This window comes from Pteropus vampyrus, unplaced genomic scaffold (genome assembly GCF_000151845.1).
Source record: "Pteropus vampyrus isolate Shadow unplaced genomic scaffold, Pvam_2.0 Scaffold91, whole genome shotgun sequence".
Lineage (NCBI taxonomy): Eukaryota > Metazoa > Chordata > Mammalia > Chiroptera > Pteropodidae > Pteropus > Pteropus vampyrus.
This window is the reverse complement of record NW_011888872.1, coordinates 4831846-4852802: the sequence shown is the minus strand read 5'-3', so window position 1 is coordinate 4852802 and position 20957 is coordinate 4831846. Positions and strand designations below refer to the sequence as shown.

At 34.2% G+C, this 20957-nt stretch overlaps 1 protein-coding gene across 4 annotated transcripts; it reads right to left on the bottom strand.

Moving 5' to 3' along the window:
* Positions 1 to 51: 51 nt before the first annotated feature.
* MTIF2 (mitochondrial translational initiation factor 2) lies at positions 52 to 19232 on the bottom strand. Of its 4 annotated transcripts, none has more exons than XM_011363959.2 (14): positions 18899 to 19232; positions 16838 to 17063; positions 16356 to 16467; positions 12578 to 12749; positions 11958 to 12118; positions 10894 to 11070; positions 9003 to 9142; positions 6984 to 7108; positions 5632 to 5836; positions 5015 to 5267; positions 4217 to 4357; positions 2629 to 2793; positions 840 to 980; positions 52 to 273 (listed from the first exon to the last, which is right to left on the bottom strand). In XM_011363959.2, exons 2-14 carry the CDS (start codon positions 17054 to 17056, stop codon positions 101 to 103), a joined length of 2184 nt encoding a protein of 727 aa, XP_011362261.1. In that variant the 5' UTR covers positions 17057 to 17063; positions 18899 to 19232; the 3' UTR covers positions 52 to 100. The 4 variants fall into 4 exon arrangements, with proteins under 4 accessions (XP_011362261.1, XP_023388632.1, XP_011362258.1 ...); XM_023532864.1 differs by having other exon boundaries at positions 18715 to 18905; XM_011363956.2 differs by lacking the exon at positions 18899 to 19232 and adding an exon at positions 18698 to 18892.
* Between the last annotated feature and the right edge of the window lie 1725 nt (positions 19233 to 20957).

Here is a 20957-nt window from a genome sequence, read left to right as displayed (position 1 = left end):
GTAGTTTTTGACCAGCAGTGGTGAACCTTTAATAAAGCAAAACTTTATTAGTTGCTCTATAATAAAGCAAGACATTTAATCTTTTACATTCTTAATAATATTAAAATCCTGGATCCCAAGAGGTCTTGGTTAGAACTTCCTTTTCTTCATAACAAACAATTTCATCTCCCACTTTAAATTCTATCTTTTCTTCATCCAAACTGAGACCACAATCCATTCCAGTTTTGATAATTGAAATGTCATCTTTATGATGCTTCAGTGAGGTCAGTGTGCCTTAAAAGAAATAAGATTCATATATTCAACAAATAATAAGCATCTTCTAACAGCTATGTAGCCTGGTGTTGAAAATTAAATTCTTACTACTGTTAAATGACAGGATTAAATACCAGGGAAACCAAAGGAAAATGAAGTTTGTTATAAAGATCTGTAATGAAAAATACTAAATGCCCCATTTTAAAGATGGACCAAGATTGCAGAGGATGGGATTGTACTCAGGCCTTTAATGAGAAACAGGATAAAAGACTGCAGGCAAAATGTCAAGTTAAAGGATGGAAGTAAGCAGGTATACCGATGTAGATCAAGTGTAGGAGACATGGCTAGAAAGGTAGTTTGGGGTGAATTTTTAGAATTTTAAAAAATTGGATTAGGGAACTAACGATCCTGGTATAGTCATCAGAACTAGTAAAGAAGGAACCCAACAAGTGGAGACCAGTTATGAGCAAGAAGGAATGGCCTGAACTAGGATTATAAGAGTGAAAGATGGATTTCAAATGGTTACTCAAGATTGTCAGATTTTGGTGACTGGATATGAAATAGAAACAAATTTTGATGTTGCTTACCCTTCCAAATAACTTGTCTGTTACGGATTAATTTAAATTTTTTTTGTTTTTCTAACTGTCCCTTTTGGACTCTGCATCCAGCCACAGGAACTTTTTTCTTCCCTTCTGTTACGGAGAAGGTAGCAAGTACAGAAGCCTCACCTTTAGGAAGAAGATAATATTAAGTACAGAATACAAAAGACTGAGAAATACATAATTTCTGACATTATGCAAGGCAGAATTAAAGGTGTGAGAAAAATACAAATTGTGCATAGAAAGATGTCCTGGTTTTTCTTTGACTCCATCAACTTTATTTTCCTGACCAACATTAGAACTACAGAAAAATGCTTGGATATTCTTGGAAAAGAAAATCACAAAAACACATGCTTACCAAAAGGATGAATGATTTTATTTTGGCTGAATAAAATGCACTAGAAGATGATAATAGTTGATAAGATTAATGTAATTCCTGTCTGCTCCATGAAAACCTAGTTTTCAACTGTACTTCAATATATTTTCTAGAACAGATCATCTGTTATCTGGTTTATTTTTAATTTCACCATGTAATTTATATCCACTTAGGAGTACTTAATCTGTGACTCAGCTTAGTTTTTTCACTGACTAAAAATTAAATTCCAATAATGACATGGTACCACTCACTATAATGTACCAACTTTCCAAGGTTAGTATTATTTGGTGCTTGCTTACTCCTAGAAATCCTCATATGACATAGTTTTACAAATTGCTGTTAGCATAAAAACATACAAACTTCTGTATGATCATGTTAAGCAAGTCAGAAAAGCCTAAAATATCTGTTTTGTAGACCAAAAATGCAAATACTGAATCTCATCCTGAGGAAAGAGACAAATCCAAATTAAAGTACATTCTACAAAGTCACCAGACAATACACTTCAAACTGTCAAAGGCAAAATAGACTAAAGAATTAAATGTAATCCATGATCCTGGACTGAAGGAAAAATATATACCTATAAAGTCCATTATTGGGACAATGGACAAAATTTGAATCTGGACTGTGGCTTAATAGTACTAATGTTAAAATTCCCGAGTTTAATATTTGTCTGATGGTTTTATAAAAGAACATCCTTGTGCTTAGGAAATGTAAAGTGTTTACTAGCAAACAGATACAGTATCAAATTTACTATCAAATGCTACAGAAAAAAAGGTGGGGAAAGTAAATGGGGCAAAATGTAAACAATTGGTGAAGTGGTTAAAGGGTATATGGGAAGGAGTTCCTTACACTTTTAATTTTTCTGGAAATTTAAAACAAAATCAAAAGTTAAAAAAGCATGTATATGGGGAGGAAAAAGAACAAAATGATTCAGTCACCTTAAGTAAATTTAGCCTGTAATCTGGATATGCTAGGAAGAATATTTTTAAATATTTAATATTTAAATGTAAATTTCCTTTTCATGGTGGATTTCTCTGCAGCTCCAAGACAGAATCAATGGCTTCTTCCAAGACACGTTGACCTTTACGTCTCCCACCCCAGTCTAATTTATATTACAATTAGTTGTTCCTGTCTAAACTTGTGGGCAAGTTCTTAATGCCTTACTTGCTTTGTATCCTTAGGGCCTAAGCATAACGTGTTGCAGAGGGCAGGTGTTAATAATACATATGAATTTACACTGAATTCTTACGTAGTCATTTTTTTTTAGAACACAGAATATATGTACTGGAACAGTGAATTTATTTCAACAGTGAAATACATTTCCTCTAAACTTTGCTTCCAAGTATTATTTATAGCACCTAAGATATAAATATTTAAAAGTAACATGCAATGAGCACTCACCTATTATATGTTCTTTCACAGTGTAGGGCAATCTGCTGCTCAATTCCTCCTGCAAATCTTCAATAAGACGGTAAATGATTTTGTGAAGTTTAATTTTTACTCCTTTTTTTACAGCTGACTGCTCGATAACATTGCCTGCATTCACATTGAAGCCATATATAACACCTGGTAAGCAGAAATACGATCAATAAAGGAGCACAAATACTGCATTAAACAGTCTGTCTTTCAAGCAGAAACTCAAATCTATATTATTTCTTTCTACATAAATTACTTTTCTACAAAAGCAAGTAGGGGAAATGAGAAATTCTATAATTTTTTCTCATGGAAACTAGTAAATTCTCAAATTGCAAAAGGATTTTATAAATTCTATTGTGGCTTGTTAATAAGGAAAATTTCTTTATGACTTTTAAATCCATTAATTTAAGAAACATATTAAGAGCCCATAGTGTGTAAGACACAATGCTAAACAAAGCTTTGCTTTTCATACCAGAAAGAAAAAATTGATTAGGGCTGAAATATTATTATATTATTTTATGAACATTTAATTCCAATATTAAATTCTAATCTTATTGTCTACAACTTCTGTTGTTTACCTCTAGGTATTCGGGGGCCAAAAGATGCTCAAAAATAGTTACTTAATTGGTAAAGTTCAAGAGCTATATCAGAAATGAAAGAAGTTCCATGAAGCTGACCATTTTACCAAAGAACAAATAATGTATTTAAAGGCAAATATCTTGCGGGAGAAAAAAGCAAAACACTCTTGTATTAAACAAATGGAAAAAATTAATGCAAACAGCTTAATCAAAAGAAAAACAATGACCTTGAAAGTCATCATTAAGAAGTCATTCAATACACTATCTATATTACACAGTACAATCCTAGGCTAGTCAGTGCCCATAAAATACTTTGAATTAACCAGCATTACTGAAAATACCTTTTCAATAGTAGAGATAACACTTAGTTCTAATCAAGTCAGGTCATGAAGTACCTCCTTCCTAAATGATTCGTTAATCACTCAAAAGTGTTGGTGCTTTGCTAGGTTAGACCTAGTTAAAGAGACAGTCATGAGTCCCCTTTTTGTGTATCATGAGTTTGACTAATAAACCATCCCCTGCCTTGTAGGAATTTAAAGCTAAAAGGAGTGTTTGATTTAAGCAATATTTGATTTGTAAAATTATCAACCAACAAAAATAGGTAGCCAAAAGAAAAAAAATGAAGGAAAGTACTGAATAGGCTGATTACAGTTAGGAGCATTCAAAAGTCTAAATGAAAGATAGATAATCAACCTTGGGTTGAGTGAGAGGAGTGGAGAGAGAGGATAGTAATGGTACCTTCGGAAAAAAAAATCAAGAAACACTACTGGGGCTTGAAATAGTTCCCCAAGGATGCAGTACAACAAGTGGAGCAATGGCTAAAATAATGTACATCGCCTCCACCCTCATTTGGTAGCTGAGACTTGCCTGCAATAGGAAAGGTGATGCTGATGGGGTCGATGTCACATAAATGCCAAGCAACAAAAGACAGAAGAAAATTATTCACAGTATGTAGTAGGGAACACAGTTAAACAAATAGAAAATGGAATCCTTACCATGAAAAGTTTCAGCAAGGTTAACATCATTTTCACTAATATCACCCACACCAAAATGTACTAATTCTAGTTCACACTCATGTGAAGCATCATAGGTATCCATAATGTTCAAAATGGCCTCAACGGAACCATCAACATCACCTAAATGCAGCAAAAGTTTAAAATTATTGGTGTTAAGAGTCAGACATTAATAGATACAAAAATGACAATAATCTATCTAAAACCCTAAGAAAAATGGCATTTACCACTAAATCACCTTTTATTGAGGGTTAGCATTATAAATGTCTACTTAATTTAATAAAGTATGAACCAAATGTACATTTACAACAGAATCGAGAAGAAAAATGTTTATTAAGAAAATCTCCCCCAGGAGGGGGTGGGCAAAAAGGTGAAGGGTGTCAAAAGGTACAAACTTCGAGTTATAAAATGTCATGAAGAGGTAATGTATAGCATGGTGACTATAGTTAATAATACTGTATTGCATATTTGAAAGTTGCTAAGAAAACAGTTCCTAAAAGTTCTTATCACAAGAAGAAAATTTTCTAACTATGTATGGTGATGGATGTTAACTAGATTTATTGTGGTGACCATTTTGCAATATATACAAATATGGAATCATTATGTTGTATACCTGAAGCTAATATAATGTTATATGTCAATTATACCTCAATAAAAAAGGTCTCCCTCAAAATACTGAAATAATTTTGGCTTAAATTTAATGGCCCAAATTAATTATGAGAATAAAGAAATACATATATTCCAAAAATGAGTTATAAAGTAAAATCTTTAAAAAGTCACCTTTAATAATTATAGGAAGTACATGTGAATCTCTTTCTGCTTTCTCTTTAAGCTTTAAGGGTTTTTGTTCCTTCTTTTCTTGGTACTTTATAAACGATCTCTCCTTCCAGTGCAAAGTACCATACTTCTCACGGGCTTTCCGATGTGCTTCTTGGTGCTCCTTTCGCTTTTCTTCTATTATTTTCAGATTCTCTTTATTTTTCTCCTGTTCTTGCTCATACTTCCTCCAGTTAATAACTTCACGTGCCCTTGGCTTTACAGGTAAAAAAAAGGAATTATTTAACTAAATAGAAACCAGTAACTGCTGAGTTAAAAGCTTTGTGTTTTTCCCACATTATGAAATTAGCTTAACTCATATATGAAACCATTAATTTTGTAAGTTTCAAAACTTTGGTTTGGGGGCTTTCTGTATAATTAAAATTATTTAATTTAAAAATTCTATCTCAAATTTAAAAAAATTCTATAGCCAAATTCTAAAATGGCACCACTGGCCCTCTCATAGCCCCTTATAGTCTAGAATGATTTGTTAACATATTATACTTATTGGGTATGATATTATAGATTGATATTTAAAATCACTATATCATATCTAATAATAGGAATTAAGCTTGATATACCTCAGATTCTACTTCAAGAATTTCATCTCCTGCAGAAGGGAGGTCTCTCCAGCCTATAATTCCCACAGGCATGCTGGGACTGGCCTCATTAATTGTTTTTCCATTTTCATCAAACATTGAGCGTACTTTTGCCCAACTCTTTCCAGCAACCAGAACTGAGCCTTTTTTCAAAGTTCCTCTTTGAATTATTGCTGTAGTAACAGGACTAAAACGAAAAAAAAAGTATATAGTCTTAATGCTATAATCAAGAAATAATAGCACTTTCTTAAATAGAGCAAAGATATCTTTATGAGATTTAAAAATATATCTTATGTACATACAGGGTTAATTCCGCTACTTCTCAACTTCTCAAGCAGTTTTTCATACTATGAAAACATTTCACAATTGTTAAAAGGTGGAAGCAACCCAAATGCCCATCAACAAAAGAATGGATAAAGAAAATGCAGTATATATGCAACCTTAAAAAAAAAAAGAAATCCTGTCACATGCTATAACATAAATGAACCTCAAGGTCATTATGCTAAGTGAAATAAGCCAAACAAAAAGGACAAATCCTGTATGCTTCCACTCATATAAGTATCTAAAGTAGTGAAAATCACAGAAACAGAAAATGGAAAGACACTTTCAAGGGCTGAAGGGGAAAGAGGAGAAATTAGTGTTTCATGGGTATAGAGTTTGTTTTACAAGATGAAAAAATTCTAGCGATCTGTTGCACAGCACTGTTAATATACTTAATACTACTGAACAGTACACTTAAAAGTGATTAAGATGGTAAATTTAATGTAACATGTCTTTACTACAATAAGACATTTTTTTAAAAAAAAAACATTTCTTGTAAGGTTATGGTACTAAGGGGTGCAGATAGTTGAGTGCTCTGACAGAATCCTAATCCTTTTTCTATAACTAATTAGTTAAGCAGTGAGACCTCTTCTGACAGGGAAGGAATTAAAGAAGAGAACATCATTCAAAAGACTTTCCTATATATTATATTAATGGATAAGGATACAAAAAATTTGGAAACCCTAAAATGCAATAATTGCTATTTCATTCCAATTTATGTCAGTCTATGAGGCTTTACCAATTCAGTTAAGTCAGTAGGGGAAAAAATTAAACAAATTGAACTACTTAAGTCATCTAACTACAACTATTAGATGTATGCAGATAGTTGCTATGGTCTACTGCTAACTGCATTTTTGTGTTCTGTGTGCTAGTGTAATAATAGTTTTCAAAACAAATGCTTTCAAAATATGGTTCATGGACTAACATATCATTCAATCAAAATACAGTTATATAATCGAGTCACAAAACAATGAAATAAAATTATTAAAAAGCAAGCATTGTAACAGTCCTACCCTCTTCCTTTGTCTGTGAAAGATTCTATTACCGTTCCTTCCACTGGACCAGTGGGGTCTGCTTTCAATTCTAACATTTCCGCAAGAGTAACTGTTGCCTCTGCCAAAGCCATCAGATTATCACCCTTTAATAACAACAACAACAAAACATTGTTAATATACATTAATAAATATTATCTGTAAATGTTAAGTACCAGGGTCAGAAAGCCAAATAATCCTTGACAGTTATACTTTTTAAGCATTAAAAGCATGACTTATCCAATTGGAAAGAAGTGGGGAGAAGAGGGAGGGAGGAGCAAGAAAATCTGATTCAGGGAAAGATCTTGCAAGAAACAGTGGCTCTTTTTTTTTTTTTTAAAGGATGGCCTCTAGTGGTGCTTGTTAATATCCTTCCATAAACATGCTTCATTCATTTACTCCCCCCTCCATCTGTCTCTACAATTGTGTTTTCCTTCTTTACAATTCTACTTTACAATGAAGTTCTATCCAAGTGAATAAGCGTTTACATCTACTTTTTCATCTGATCCATTAACTACCCAGCTATGCAACCCTGAAAAATCACTTCACCTCCCTAGATCTCCTTTCCTCACCTGTAAAATTAAAGAGTAGATTAGATGATTCTTTCACTTTTAATGATCTGTTTACTATGCTTTCTAGGGCTCTAAGATCATGCAGCTTGATCAACTGGTGATGGAACTGGAACAGATGGGCAAGTGATTTTTCCATTCTCTATGTCAGCTAAGAGATTCCTCACATTTTTTACAGACTATAAAACAACGGAAACAACTTTAAACAAAACTGAATGAATATTTTGCTACCCATCTATTTAATCCTAGTATTTATTCCAATTTATAAAATGCTGCTCTGAAAAGCAGAGCTGGGGTTGTTTCTTTGCATGACAGAGTCTTCTATATCTACCTTGGAAAAGAAGGCCTCATCTTACTTCTCTGCCACTCTCCCCCAATTCTCTCCATTCCCCAGGAATCATCTCTGCCATGCCTCCAAATATGCCTAAGTAGCTTTACATCTATCTACTCATTTGATGATATCTGGGCAGAAAAGGTGGCCATGTCTTCAAATGTTTTAATCTTGCCATCTGGCTTTCAGAGTGCAGTAGCAATCAAGGTATAACAGAAATATAACAAAGGTGGCATTTTATGAGTTTCAGAGAAAAAGAGGAATTGTTTTACTATTAATAGAGGCATAATTTCTAAGTATGTTGGAGATAACGTATTTGGAAAAGTAAAGATAAAATGAGACTGAACTGGAGAAAGATGGCCAATATAGTATCGTCCCTTCAGTGAATGATCAGGGTGAAAAAAGTCTGTATTACAAGTAAACTGCAGAATATGAGAATGGACAAAAAAGTAAATTGTTGCTTAGCAGTGACCTGTATAGAAAAAGAGAATTGGAAAATGCTATCAGAGAGCAGGTACTGAGCTTCCTTAGTGTTTTTCAACCAGAAAAGAATAATTGGTAATGTAAACGCAAATTTAAATAACATTAAAGACTTATAGAAATTTAATTAATTAAAACATTGAGTCAATCATTACAAACTGAATTCAAATGTTTCATGTTTGTATTAGTGCAATTGTTATTTGTTTAAATCTCTCTTAAATGTCCTAGGACCTGTTCTATAGTTTTTTCACTAAAAACAATCACTTTTTATTACCAGCTGGATTTCGTTTCTGCTTAAAACAGTCTTTAGCCTAATATTACCCTATCCTCACATCATTCACCATTTATTCTCCTCATTCTAAGTATCTTATAAAAAGAAAAGTATTAATTTTAGACCTGATTCTCCACTGATCAGCTAGCTATGTAGCCCTGGATTGGTGACTGACCTTTCTGAGCCTAATTTCTAACCTACCAAACCAGAATAATGATACCAGCTTTTGCCTAGTACCTAGAGAATTTTTAAACAACAAAAGACATTATGTACGTCAAAATGTTCTTTAGGTATAATGCACTATGTGCATTCCCATTTGAACACATCATCTACAAGATACCTGCATTTACCGTAAGTGCAGAGACATGCACTGCTTGAACGTCGCCTCCATAATCCTCACACACCACATCATAAGCTAACAGTTCTTTTTTCACTTTTTCAGGATCAGCCTCAGCTTTGTCACATTTGTTTATGGCAAGGACAATTGGCACTGAAAGAGTTAAGAAGAGTGTAAATGATGACACCTTCAATTCTAGGTATTCACAATGAAGACACCAATCTTTTCTGGCTTTTTCTTTACACAGTGAATAGACTCAAAACACCTAAAAAGACCCACGTTAGACCCACCTCACTCTGCTTTCTATGTATAAGGATTCCAGGTGTGAGATACCAAAACTAATTATAAGTAGATTCTGAATTAAGACCACAAACCTAAGAGGATTTTAAAAAACAAAACAAAACAGTATTTTGGGTGAAGAAAGGCCTATAATTTGAAGGCAGGATCAGCAACTACACTGGAGATAATCTCCAGAAAAAAGTCAAAAGACGATTCTAATTCAATTCTAATACCACTAGATGATTTGCCTCTTCTTCCCAGGAAGTATTAACACATTGTTAAAATCTAACATCTTGCCCTGGGGTGAAATTAAGTATTATTATTGTAAACTGTTAGGACTGATAGCAAATTCTTTATTCATACATTTAGCTAAGTGACTGACACATAGTATATCCTCAATAAATATTTACTTAATGAACTAAATAACCTTAAAATCTACTTGTCATTAGTAAACATATCTTCTCATTACAGAAATCATGCAACATTCTAAGAGATAATTCTCTGGTTGGGTTTCACCAAATCTGCAATTTTTTCAGGTATCAAAGGAACAGACACAAAAAGAGTTATGCAATCCACAACCTACTATTATCGAAAAGCACATTCCCTATTGATGAGCTGGAACTTAACAGAAATCAAGAGAACAAGTATGGAAAGCACAATGTGAAGGATTTATCCTATCTCAACCAACTACTTTGTTCTTTGTTATGGGATCCCTGGCAAGTTTTTCACTCTCTTCTTTTTGTTATATACCCTAGAATCATTAAGAATATAGTCCATTCCATAAAAGCAATGTTAAGGAATTAGAAAGAGAGTGACATTGGAAGCTTGAAGATCAGATTCATGCTACCAATTAACTGTAATGAGGGGAGTTCCTAACACTCTCTGGGTCTTAGTTTTCATGTTGTGAGATGACAGAATTTGACTAGATTGGTGATTCTCAACCTTTTTTTTTCTTTTCGAACAAACCTAGGTGAATATGATGTACTCCATCGGGTACATTTTCTTAAGACAACAGTATTTTCTCAGCGGGTATAGAGTCACATCAGAATAAGAACGAATGTGCAGAGTATGTGTATATTACAATTTTGTAATGAAAAAAAAATAAGCGAGAAAATAACTAAGTAATTTTCCGAAAGTTTCAATTTCATACTTTTGACCAAATAAGAATTTATTTAATGTAGATGAGGGGAAAGTTTCCCTTTAGAGAAGTCCAGAAGATGAATGAACAAGGAATAACAGATTTAGAATATCATCACTTTGAAATTTCTAATGAATTTAGGTGATGGGTACAAGGAGGTTCATTATTCTATTCTTACTTTTACATCTGTTTAGAATTTCCATGAGAAAAATTTTTTTAAAAAGTTATTTGAGACTGTCATATTCTCATACTATGCCAAGTAAGTAGACAGTAGAGGAAGGACTGTATTAGTGATCACAAATCCCAAAATGAATCCTGCAACACTCTTCTTAGTAGTTATATCTGTGGGAAAACAATTCAACTGTTTTTGAGCCTCATCTGTAAAACAAGTATAATAATCCTTGGACTGCCACGCAGATTAAATGAGCTACAACATACATGGCCCCAAAACAGTGATTCTTGTAAGTCAACCACAGACACACAGTACCTTGAGCATCTTTGGCATGCTGAATAGATTCTACAGTTTGTTTCATCACACCATCATCTGCAGCTACTACCAATATGACAATGTCAGTGACCTGAGCACCTCTGGCTCTCATTGCTGAGAAAGCAGCATGTCCTGGAGTATCAAGAAAGGTTATCTTTTCCCCTGAAGGCAGAGAGACTGTGGAAACAGAAATCCAAGAACAGCAAGGACTCAAATACGGACCTCTTTAACATGAAGGAATATATGTGACATTATCAAACACAAAAATGCTTTAAAATAATTTTATTCCTTCCATTTACCTTAATCAGAATACAGATCATTTCACAACAGAAAGTGATACCAGTGGGACCTGCAGGGTTTTCTTTTCATGTAAAAGTTCAAACTAAAACTCTTCATATTTCTAGAATATAACTACTTTCATAAATGTACCAACTGATATCTATTCTGGAGAAAAAACACAACAATAGTTATATTGGCAGCCATCTCTACATGAGCAAACATCAGCTGCACAACTGCCTTGAGCAACAAAGACAATTTAGTATACAGTTAGTAGCTCAGGATTTGAGTCCAACAGCTTTGTCACTAGCTGTGTACCTTGAGCAAGTAATTTAACCTAAGCAAGCCTCATCCTCCTTATCTGTAAGTAGGAATATTAATACCTACCTCATGATTCTGTTTTGAAAATATGGAATATAAGCATATAAGGTGCTCAGGACAGTGCTGGGCACATGCTAGGTGCTCAGTACATGATAGCTGTTATTTAATTATCATTAGCAACATTATCACAACCTAGCACTGAGGAATTTAAATTCATTAAATCAAACTAAAAATGGGCTAGAATAAAACGGTAATATAATTTGCTTCTTATAGAATATACAGAATAACCTTTATTAACCATCTGCTCTACGTTTCATCAAACCAATGGCTTTAACTTTTATCCTTCCCTTTCACTTTGTTTTTTTTCCCCCCTTTTACTTTGAATTTGTATATTTCATACTATGACATCTGGTTTAAGAAAATATGTGGAGTTGCCAAGCACACTGTAAGGTAATTTGTGTTCATACCAAGAAAGGCACCAATGTGTTGAGTGATGCCTCCAGCTTCCGTTGCTGCCACTTGAGTTTTTCGCAGTTTGTCAAGTAACGTCGTTTTCCCATGATCAACATGGCCCATTATAGTAACAACTGGGGACCTTGGGGTTAATAAAGCTGGATCTGCATGGGGCCTACAATTAATAGCAAAGGAATTTCATTTCTTCAACATCAGAAACACTTTATAGCTGGTGAATTGGTTTGCATTATCTCTGTGAACTACTGTTAACAATAAAACCCAACATTCAGCTTTGATTAGGCATAACTATTTTCTTCTTCTATGCATACAATGATGTATGACAAAATACATCACTGCCCACCTAAAGTTGGCGTCTTCAAAATCATGAGCAGAACTGAATAAATTTTTAAAATTCATTATCAATATACATATTTGGAAAACTAAGAAAAATAATCCTCAGAGTTTTACAATAACCTGAATATACTTTCTGATGTTTTAAGCACTTCGAAGAAAAGTATGACCTATATTCACACATCATTTTAATTGCAAAAGAAAATTTAAAGCAAATCTTTCCATTAAAAAGTGTGAATAAAACTGTGGTCTCCTTCCCCCAGTAGATATGGTTATGTTTTACCTTCTCACAGCATCTTTATTTTCTCTGACTTTGTCCTGTTTTAATTTGCTCCATTTTAACTTCATCCCTCCCTTCTTTATCACTTCTTTGATCCAGACTTCATCTAAATGTGAGTCTGCTTCTAGGGAATCTATGTCCATAGCAGTATTCATTAAAGCTTCATAAATACAATCTGGGTGGAATAAGATAAAACCTTTTAGGATCATGAAATTAAATATTCAAGGAAGTAACCTCTTTTAATAAATGTCTATATAAACAGTACACTCAATGAGAGGAATAACTATATAAGCTATCTTTTAACTCTAATGTTAACATCATAAAGAATCTAAAAAGAAAATGATCTTGAAAATATGATACATATAAATTTGAATTCTGCAGTCATAAATATTTAGAATATTTATGTACTTTTATGAACCATCTGAGTCATCTAAAACATTAAATTGCATGTTGTATACATTTAGTATTGAATAGTTTATCAGTCTACTTTGAAAACATATGTCGTGCATAAACAAATATGTATGTATATATACAGTTGATTCTTGTTATCCACTATAGTTATTTTCTATAAATGCTGAATTAGCAAATACTGAACTATTGCTCTGAGGGGAAATACAGGATTAGGTTCCTTTAGCCTCTGGTCACATTTTCATCAGCTGATCAATACATACATCATCAGCTGATCAATACATACATCGTTTTATGTTTCTGTTTAAAGACACCTTATTTACTATACTATACTGTTGATTCATTAATATTGAACTCACGGCCAACAGCACTATAACTTATGCCTGAACAAAGCTTACTGTACATGTATTTTCTCTGTTAGGCATGTTACAGCCCTCCTGCAGTTAGTAATACTAAATGGCACTTCAGCACTATGCTTAGGGGCTATTTTAAACAGCAAAACCACCAATAACAAGCATGAAAATGCAAAACACCTGGCACTAAATAAACCACAAAAATGATACTTGTTGAAACAAGAAGAAAGCATTGCCTCTTCGAACCTCAGCTAGAACTGTGTGATTGGGCGACTCAAAATTTTTACTGCTCTGCACACGTCTGGGAGTGACTGCAAAAGCACAATGGGTATTAATTTTAGAGAATTTGCCAATACAGAATCCCAAAATTGACTGTATGTGTGTGTGTGCACACACACAGTATCTCAGCATACACACAAACTCAATTTATTTATGTATCTATTTAAGGTGTCCGCAAAGTCTTGAAATGTAAGAAAAATGTTTACTTGTTATGCATTGTTTCGTTTTAATGTGCTTTGTTTTCATTTCAGTCATATTTCCCTGTGAATGATGTTATATTAAAATAAATAGTTTTGAGTTTCCAGACTTTGTCACCCTATAGATATACAATTTGAGACACATATATGAAATAAAGGCATCATCAAATAAGCAAAACATTACACTAAAAGAACATCCTGTTCAGTAGTATGCTGGTAAATGCTGGTTTACTCACAAGGCTTGACAAAAATAAAAAAGAAATTTCCCAATTTTCATGGTGCAAGTACCATGGTTGATTTCAAGCTACCACCATGAAATCACTAAATGCAGAGATGAAAAGAGATGTGCAGTAGCACACTATTATACAGTATTTCCAAAATATAGGCAAAATAGGCATAAATAACCTCAAGAACAAGATAATAGTAAAATGCTGTAAAATAATTAGGAAGTGAAAAGTTTTGATGAGTATTACTTTTGTTTATGATTTAATTTTTTTGAACAGTTGTGTTTAACAATCAGCTCACAAAATTCCTTATAGTTTATTGATTGGCTCACAAACTGATGAAAGCCAGCACATCACTGATATTACTTCATAATAATGCAAGAAACTCTTTCCTATGTATCTCCCACCACATCCTTTCCCAAGAAAACACATTTTAAGAATGACACAATGCAAATTTTCTATATGAATACGTTCTAAGAGAACAATAAAACTCTTTCTAAACATAAAAATTATAATTAGTATAATTCTGTTTCTAATAATGCTAAAAATCCCTAATAATCCAGCAACTAGTCTTCCAAAATGTTTTGCTTAACTTTTGAGAGATAGCTTATATATAGGGATAATCTTGTTCCCTCTATATTAAGTGCATATAGTATTGATGTATGATCTTATCTTTATCCAAGATTTAAATATTTACATGTAGAAAAGTGCACAAAGCATTTCAACCAGAAATATTACATCCAGTTATTTTCATTGACCCAATGTACTCAGACTGCTAATATAGTAGTTAAAAATATTCAGCATATAAAAATTATCTTTAACTCAAAAGAGACATGAATATAAAATTAAATAAGCGTTAAATACATAACTTATTTAAATCATAGCAAATCAGTTTCAGGTTTAGAGCACTGATCTATGGAATTAAATTTATATTTTAATTATTTCATTCATTTGGTGATACAAAAGAATTATTATGATTACGGGTGTGTGTGCGGTAATGTTTAAAATCATCTTTTAGCAACAGATGTAGAAGTATTTATGGATTAAGTGATATATTAATAATTGTTGTCACTAGTTTATGCATACATTATGCTTATTATTCTATTATTTCTGGTTTCATATGTATGACAATTGCCAAAAATAAAGTTTCAAATCAAGTCTATTATAAATATCATATATAAAATCATATCGATACAGGTTTTCTTGGAAAAATTCTGAATGACCATTTGTTCTGGTTATAATTATATAATGCAACTGCAAAGTTATGAAAATGCAGGACAGTATGTTAATTTTCTATTCTTTGTGAGGATGTACATGCATAAAGAGTAACACTTTTGAGCAGAAAACATTAAAATTCTAGTTCTGCTGTAATTTATAAAATAACAGTTCTTGAGAGATAATTTGGTCTGTGAATAAGAGCATGGGTTCTAGAACTATACTTCGTGGGTTTAAGTCCTGGCTCTACCACATAACAGCCATAAAATCCTGGGCAATTATTTATCCTCTCTATGCCTCAGTTTCTCAACCTATAAAAGGCAATAATAATCATATGTACCTCTAGTGCACTGTGAGAATTACAGAGTTAATAAATATAAAATACTAGTATATAATAACAGCTCACTAATTATGAGTTATTATTAATTCTTTCTTTTTCCCAAGAGTCTGCTTCACTTGCATTTTGCTACAGTCATTGGCTATTTCTGGTTTACTGAATTTTAATGTCAGTTTATGATGAAAACTCAAATTTTGTTCCAACAATCCTAAAATGATAATAAATACATCAGTGATGCAATGAAGGAATAAAAAAATGATAATGATGCTATACATTTATAAATAAAAATAGTATTAAAAGCTGTAGTTATTACTATGAATATTTTTTTGCTGGCATTACAGATATTGTCAAAATTAGTAAAAAAAGGAAATCAGAAAATTATAGAAAAACAAAGGGAAAGTAAATGAATATAAATATGGTCCCTCAGTCCAAAAAACATTCTTTGAACTTCGTCTAATAGCCCACAAAATTTCTGAGAAAGAATGGTTTCAGATAAGAAAATCATTTCCACTTTTATTAGAAGCAATGGTTTCAGATAAGAAAATCATTTCCACTTTTATTAGAAGCAAAATCTTAGAGAACTATATTTGGCAAAGAGCCAAGAAATGAATTAGAGTTTGTGACTTAAAGCAAAAAATATGGGAATGACTTAACATCTTTTTAAACCACCAGTCTAATTTTCATCTTTGAATGCCTTAATATTATTGCAAATAAAATACCGGGTAATCCATGTTCTCATATTTTTCCTTAAAAAATTATCTGGCTCACCTACGTCTTTTTCCATTGCTCTGGCCAGCTCCTCAACAGTCATTCCAATCCACACCTCTACCTCTTTTTTAGATTTTGTTGAAGACAACTGAGATTTCCGTGATCTTTCTTCCTGTTAAAAATTCAGAACGCATGAAGAAGAAAAAACTTTTAAGTGACAATTTAGATTTATTCTGGAGTATCTACCATAATCACGGCTCCTAGTTCTACCAGTTAACACTCTCATAAGTAGTTAAACCTTAGACTAAAATTAAAACTCCTACATCCTTAATTCACTGTTATGTACCACCAGTTCTCAAGTAATCAAATTCATCAGCATTACTGAACAACTAAAACTTCTTCACAGAGATGTATTGCCTGGAGTGTAGCATTACGGAATAAAGATTCTATAAATGACAAATACTCAAAATGGATTTCTGCTCATGGCTCTACACACTTCCATCTCAGATCAAATACAATAACTGATAGAAATTTATAACTACCTTTTTTGTTACTAGAAGCCTATACTGAGATAAAGCAGCACCAAAGAGCACGTCTGTTTGCCAGGGCCAAGCGTAAAGCTGAGCCGTCCACACTGGGTAAGCAGATGAAAACACATGCTTCCACTGTGCTAATATTCTTCTTTGACCCAGGCTGTGCAGCTGCCTACAAATAGTGTGAAATCGTAGCAAGTTCTCCACTTTCAGTATCTTCTGGTTCATGTTTATCCTAGAAAAAGAGTTTTAAAATAATATTTTAGTTAATATTGAAATCAAGTTAGCAAATATTAGTTGGGTATCTACTACATGCAAAGCATTGTGCTAGAGTTACAAAAATGAATAAGGCTGACTTCCTGCCCTAAAAGACCTCGGTCTAGTCAGAGTTGAAATTCCATACTACTTTCTAGATATTAAATATTATTATTGTTAATGTTGCTACTATGATAGAACTGAAATACAACAACAAACTTATAAAGGGCTTTTTTTCACTCTTGAAACATCAACTAACCAAATCACAAATAGAGTGATTTTTCTAAAACGTGAATTTGAACTCATCAGCTCTCTGCTAAAAACCTGCCAACGGCCCCCAATTAATCACCAGTTTAATGTACAACTTCAAAACATGCTATATAAGGACTCATTATCCGCCCTCTGTTAACTTCTCACTTTATCTTTTACACTATTATAGTCCCCTCATTCCTACAAGCTTTTGTTATTTTGACTCACCAATGGTTTATCATCTAATTTTTGAACCTTTGCATAAATTCCCTTTCCTTGGAATTGTTTTCACCCTTAACATTTTTTCCTCTTCTCACTCCCCATTCCACAAAAAAGACACTTTAGAGCGGGGAAAAAGTCACCCAATAAATGTTTATTACGTAATGCCTTTTGAATATCTTTCTTGGAATGAAAAAGTTTACTGAGAGAAGACCAATAAAACTCAATGGTATTGTTCATAACTCCGTAGTATACTTCTTTTCCTCCTTGAGTCTTCCATTCTGCTCTAAAGACCGTATTTCTACAACTTGGCTTTTCAGTTTTTAAGGGACAGAGCAACTAAAATAATGAAAGTACATGTTTTCTTCTCATAAACATCTGAGCACCAGCTTCCAGGCAGTGCATTTGAGGTTGCTGATGCAAAGTTTAATAAGCCAGAGTCCTTTCCTTAAGTTTGCTGTCTTTAAAATATTCTAATATAATAATTCTCAGGCACAGTAAACACCTCAAGAATGGCGTATTTTAAAAAACCTTATTCAGGTAAATGTCCCTGGACTGAGAAGTAAAAAGTGCTCAAGAAGCATATGATTCCTTAGGAACTTTTTAAATGAGTCTAAAACGAGATCTGACAAGAACACAGATTAATGGAGTGGGAGGAAAGGCTCTACAGGAGATTAACCAAAGCACAGATAAGTAATTGAGGTAGGAATCAGAAAAACACATTGGGACATTAATCCAAATGTCAAACCTGGAAAGAACCTTACTTGCTATTTATTCCAAGCCCCTCGTTTTACAGAAAAGGAAAATGAGAGTCCAGCGAGCTTCAAAAAAGTTTCTCCAAAGTCATACCACAAAGTCATAACCAAAGTTAATAACACTCAGGACTAAAACTCAGGCTGACTCCCAATTCAGTGTTCTCTCGCCGCTAGGAAATTCATGAAATCTGAAAAAGGATGTTGGAAATACGTAGTTGCATTGGTGGAAACTTGTGAACATGAGTTGGAAGCCTTGGAACTTATTTGCAAGGTAAAAAAGAAGTCATTGTTTAAAAAAAAAAAAAAAAGTACGGATCTGGGGTGGCTTCGCCTGGAACCCGAGCCCAGAAAGCCTTTGGGCACAGGGGAGGTGGGGACCTGAGCGCCGCACCTGCCGGGGGGCCGCACCTGCCTGGACGCCGGGAGAGGATGCCAGCCGGCCGCTTCTGTTCGTATACCGCTGTCGAAGGCCGAGAATAAATGCATCATGGAAAAGCTTCCGAAAGCACAATGTTGAGGATGTGTGCCACTGACACTTTAGACCAAACAATATACGCCACCTGGGACCACCCGGCTAATGGACCTGACTCACTTAGTTCCCACATAACGCCAGCAGGGTCTGGATCCTGAGGCCGATTGGCGATCACCTTCCCGGCACGGGAGAACTGACGGTCGCCCAGTCCGTCTCCGAAATGGTCCCCGCGGGTTTTCCGGCGCCGCCGGAAACAGTTCTTTCCGGAATTCAGAAGTCGGAATTCGGAATAGTCTCAGTTGCGACGAGGGTTATCTGAGCTTCACCAGGTGGGCGCCAGGCCTCGAGGCGCTGGTTAAATCTGTAGCCTCTTCCTGGGGTCAGTCGCGCGTCGATAAGCGATCAGAAGCGTCTGCTGATCTCTGCCTTTCTCAGAAGTAAATTACTGCAATTCTGCGGCTGTGAGCGGCTTCGGTGCCTACCCTCGAGGGAAAGAAAGTTAAACGAGGAAATGAAGAAATGATTGGCTCTTGCAAAACACATACCTAACAAGAAGGGAAAAATAGAAGGGAACGTGGCGGTAAAACCAGTTAGTATTGGTAAGGAGCGCTTTCTCTTTGAAAAGTCGCCACGTGTGGATAGCATTTGAAGAATAAAGTCACACAGCGTTCCAATCCCAGCGCATTCCTAGTTCTGTAGACTTGGAGACGTTATGTAAACTCTCTGTGCCTCAGTTCTGCAATAAGATAATGATAGTAGCTACTTCATAGAACAGCGATAAAGTTTATAAGAGCACCTGCTTCATAATAAGGGTTTGCTGTTTTTATTACAGCCTCCTCCCAGAGCATTTCCACACCTTGATTGGACAGGTCTTTTGGCCGATCCCCTTAACCACAACCACCTCCACTTTTCAAGAGTGTTAAGTATTGTTTAATCTCAGCCCTCAAGGTCTAACACTACCCAAGGCTAATGACAGTATAGAAGAGTTTCTCAAAAGCATACTTACCGTTTTTTCCTTCCCTTAGTCTGACCTAACTCATGCCTTCTTTTTTGTCTCCCCAGTGCCTACCACAAAGGTGTGCACTCACTATTAACTGAATGATTGAATAGAAACCTCTGTCCTAGAAATCTTTTTAATGAACCTAACACCCACACACTTAAAAACGAGTTATTCATCCCGATTCCTATAATTTTACTTACCATTCACAAACACCCACTGAAGTGCAATTCTGCAAGAAATTGCTCTTTGCTCTCTTATTTGCCTTGCCAGTTGAGAAATAAGCAGAAATTGGTTGGTAGAACATCAAAGAAGGGGTCATATATTTCTTTCCACAATATTAAAGTGAAAATAACTGATGCTTTTCTAATCATGATGATAATACATGCTAATGTAGAAAATTGAAGCAATAAAAGGGCTTAAAAAAAAAAGGAACGAGGGTAATTTAAAAAACAGAGGAGCTAACCTGAAAGAGTTCCCACTGGCCAAAGATGAGAACATTTAACTAACAAAATAACAGTATTGGATTATAACCCAAAGTATCAAATAAGTATTTGTGTGTACATACTGGTATAAATGAGTGAATGAATGAATGAAGTGGGAGAAGGCACAAATTCATACTACAGGAGTCCATATAATATATCTTTGTAGCTTCTACTAGGAGGTAAAGCTTAATTCCCCTCACCTTGAGTGTGGGCTGGGCTTAGTGATTTGCTTCCAAAGAATAGAGTATGGAACAGGGAATTAATAACTTCACAGTGGAGAATGCTGGCAAATATCACCTAAACCAACTAATCAAGGTGAATGTAATCAGCAAAGTCATGTTGGTATCATGTAACCCCTGAAATGTTGTAATGTGGACACTCTTTCTCATATAGCATCTTTCCCAAAAGCCTATAAACCTGCTCTAATCATGGGGAAAACATCAGGCAAGCCCAAATTGAAGAGCATTCTACAAACTACCTGAGCAGAACTCTTCAGAACTGTCAAGGTCATGAAATGCAAGAAAAGACAAACTATCACAGATTGTAAGAAACTAAGGATGATCAAATGCCTGTATAGAATCCTGGAACAGAAAAGCACATTAGTGAAAACACTGTGAAATCTGAATGAAGTCTGTAGTTTAGCTAATTGTACACCCCAGTGTTAATTTCTTAATTTTCACAAATGTATTATAGTTAA

What these genes read in the sequence shown, in the direction of transcription:
- MTIF2 (XM_011363956.2), bottom strand. Translation starts at nt 18,795, where the DNA reads ATGATGCATTTATTCTCGGCCTTCGACAGCGGTATACGAACAGAAGCG. An exon ending in TTCACAGACAAAGGAAGAGG is followed by an intron (nt 5,837 to 6,983) that starts GTAGGACTGTTA and finishes TTTTCGTTTTAG; the next exon opens with TCCTGTTACTACAGCAATAA. An exon ending in ACTTCCTATAATTATTAAAG is followed by an intron (nt 4,358 to 5,014) that starts GTGACTTTTTAA and finishes TGCTGCATTTAG; the next exon opens with GTGATGTTGATGGTTCCGTT.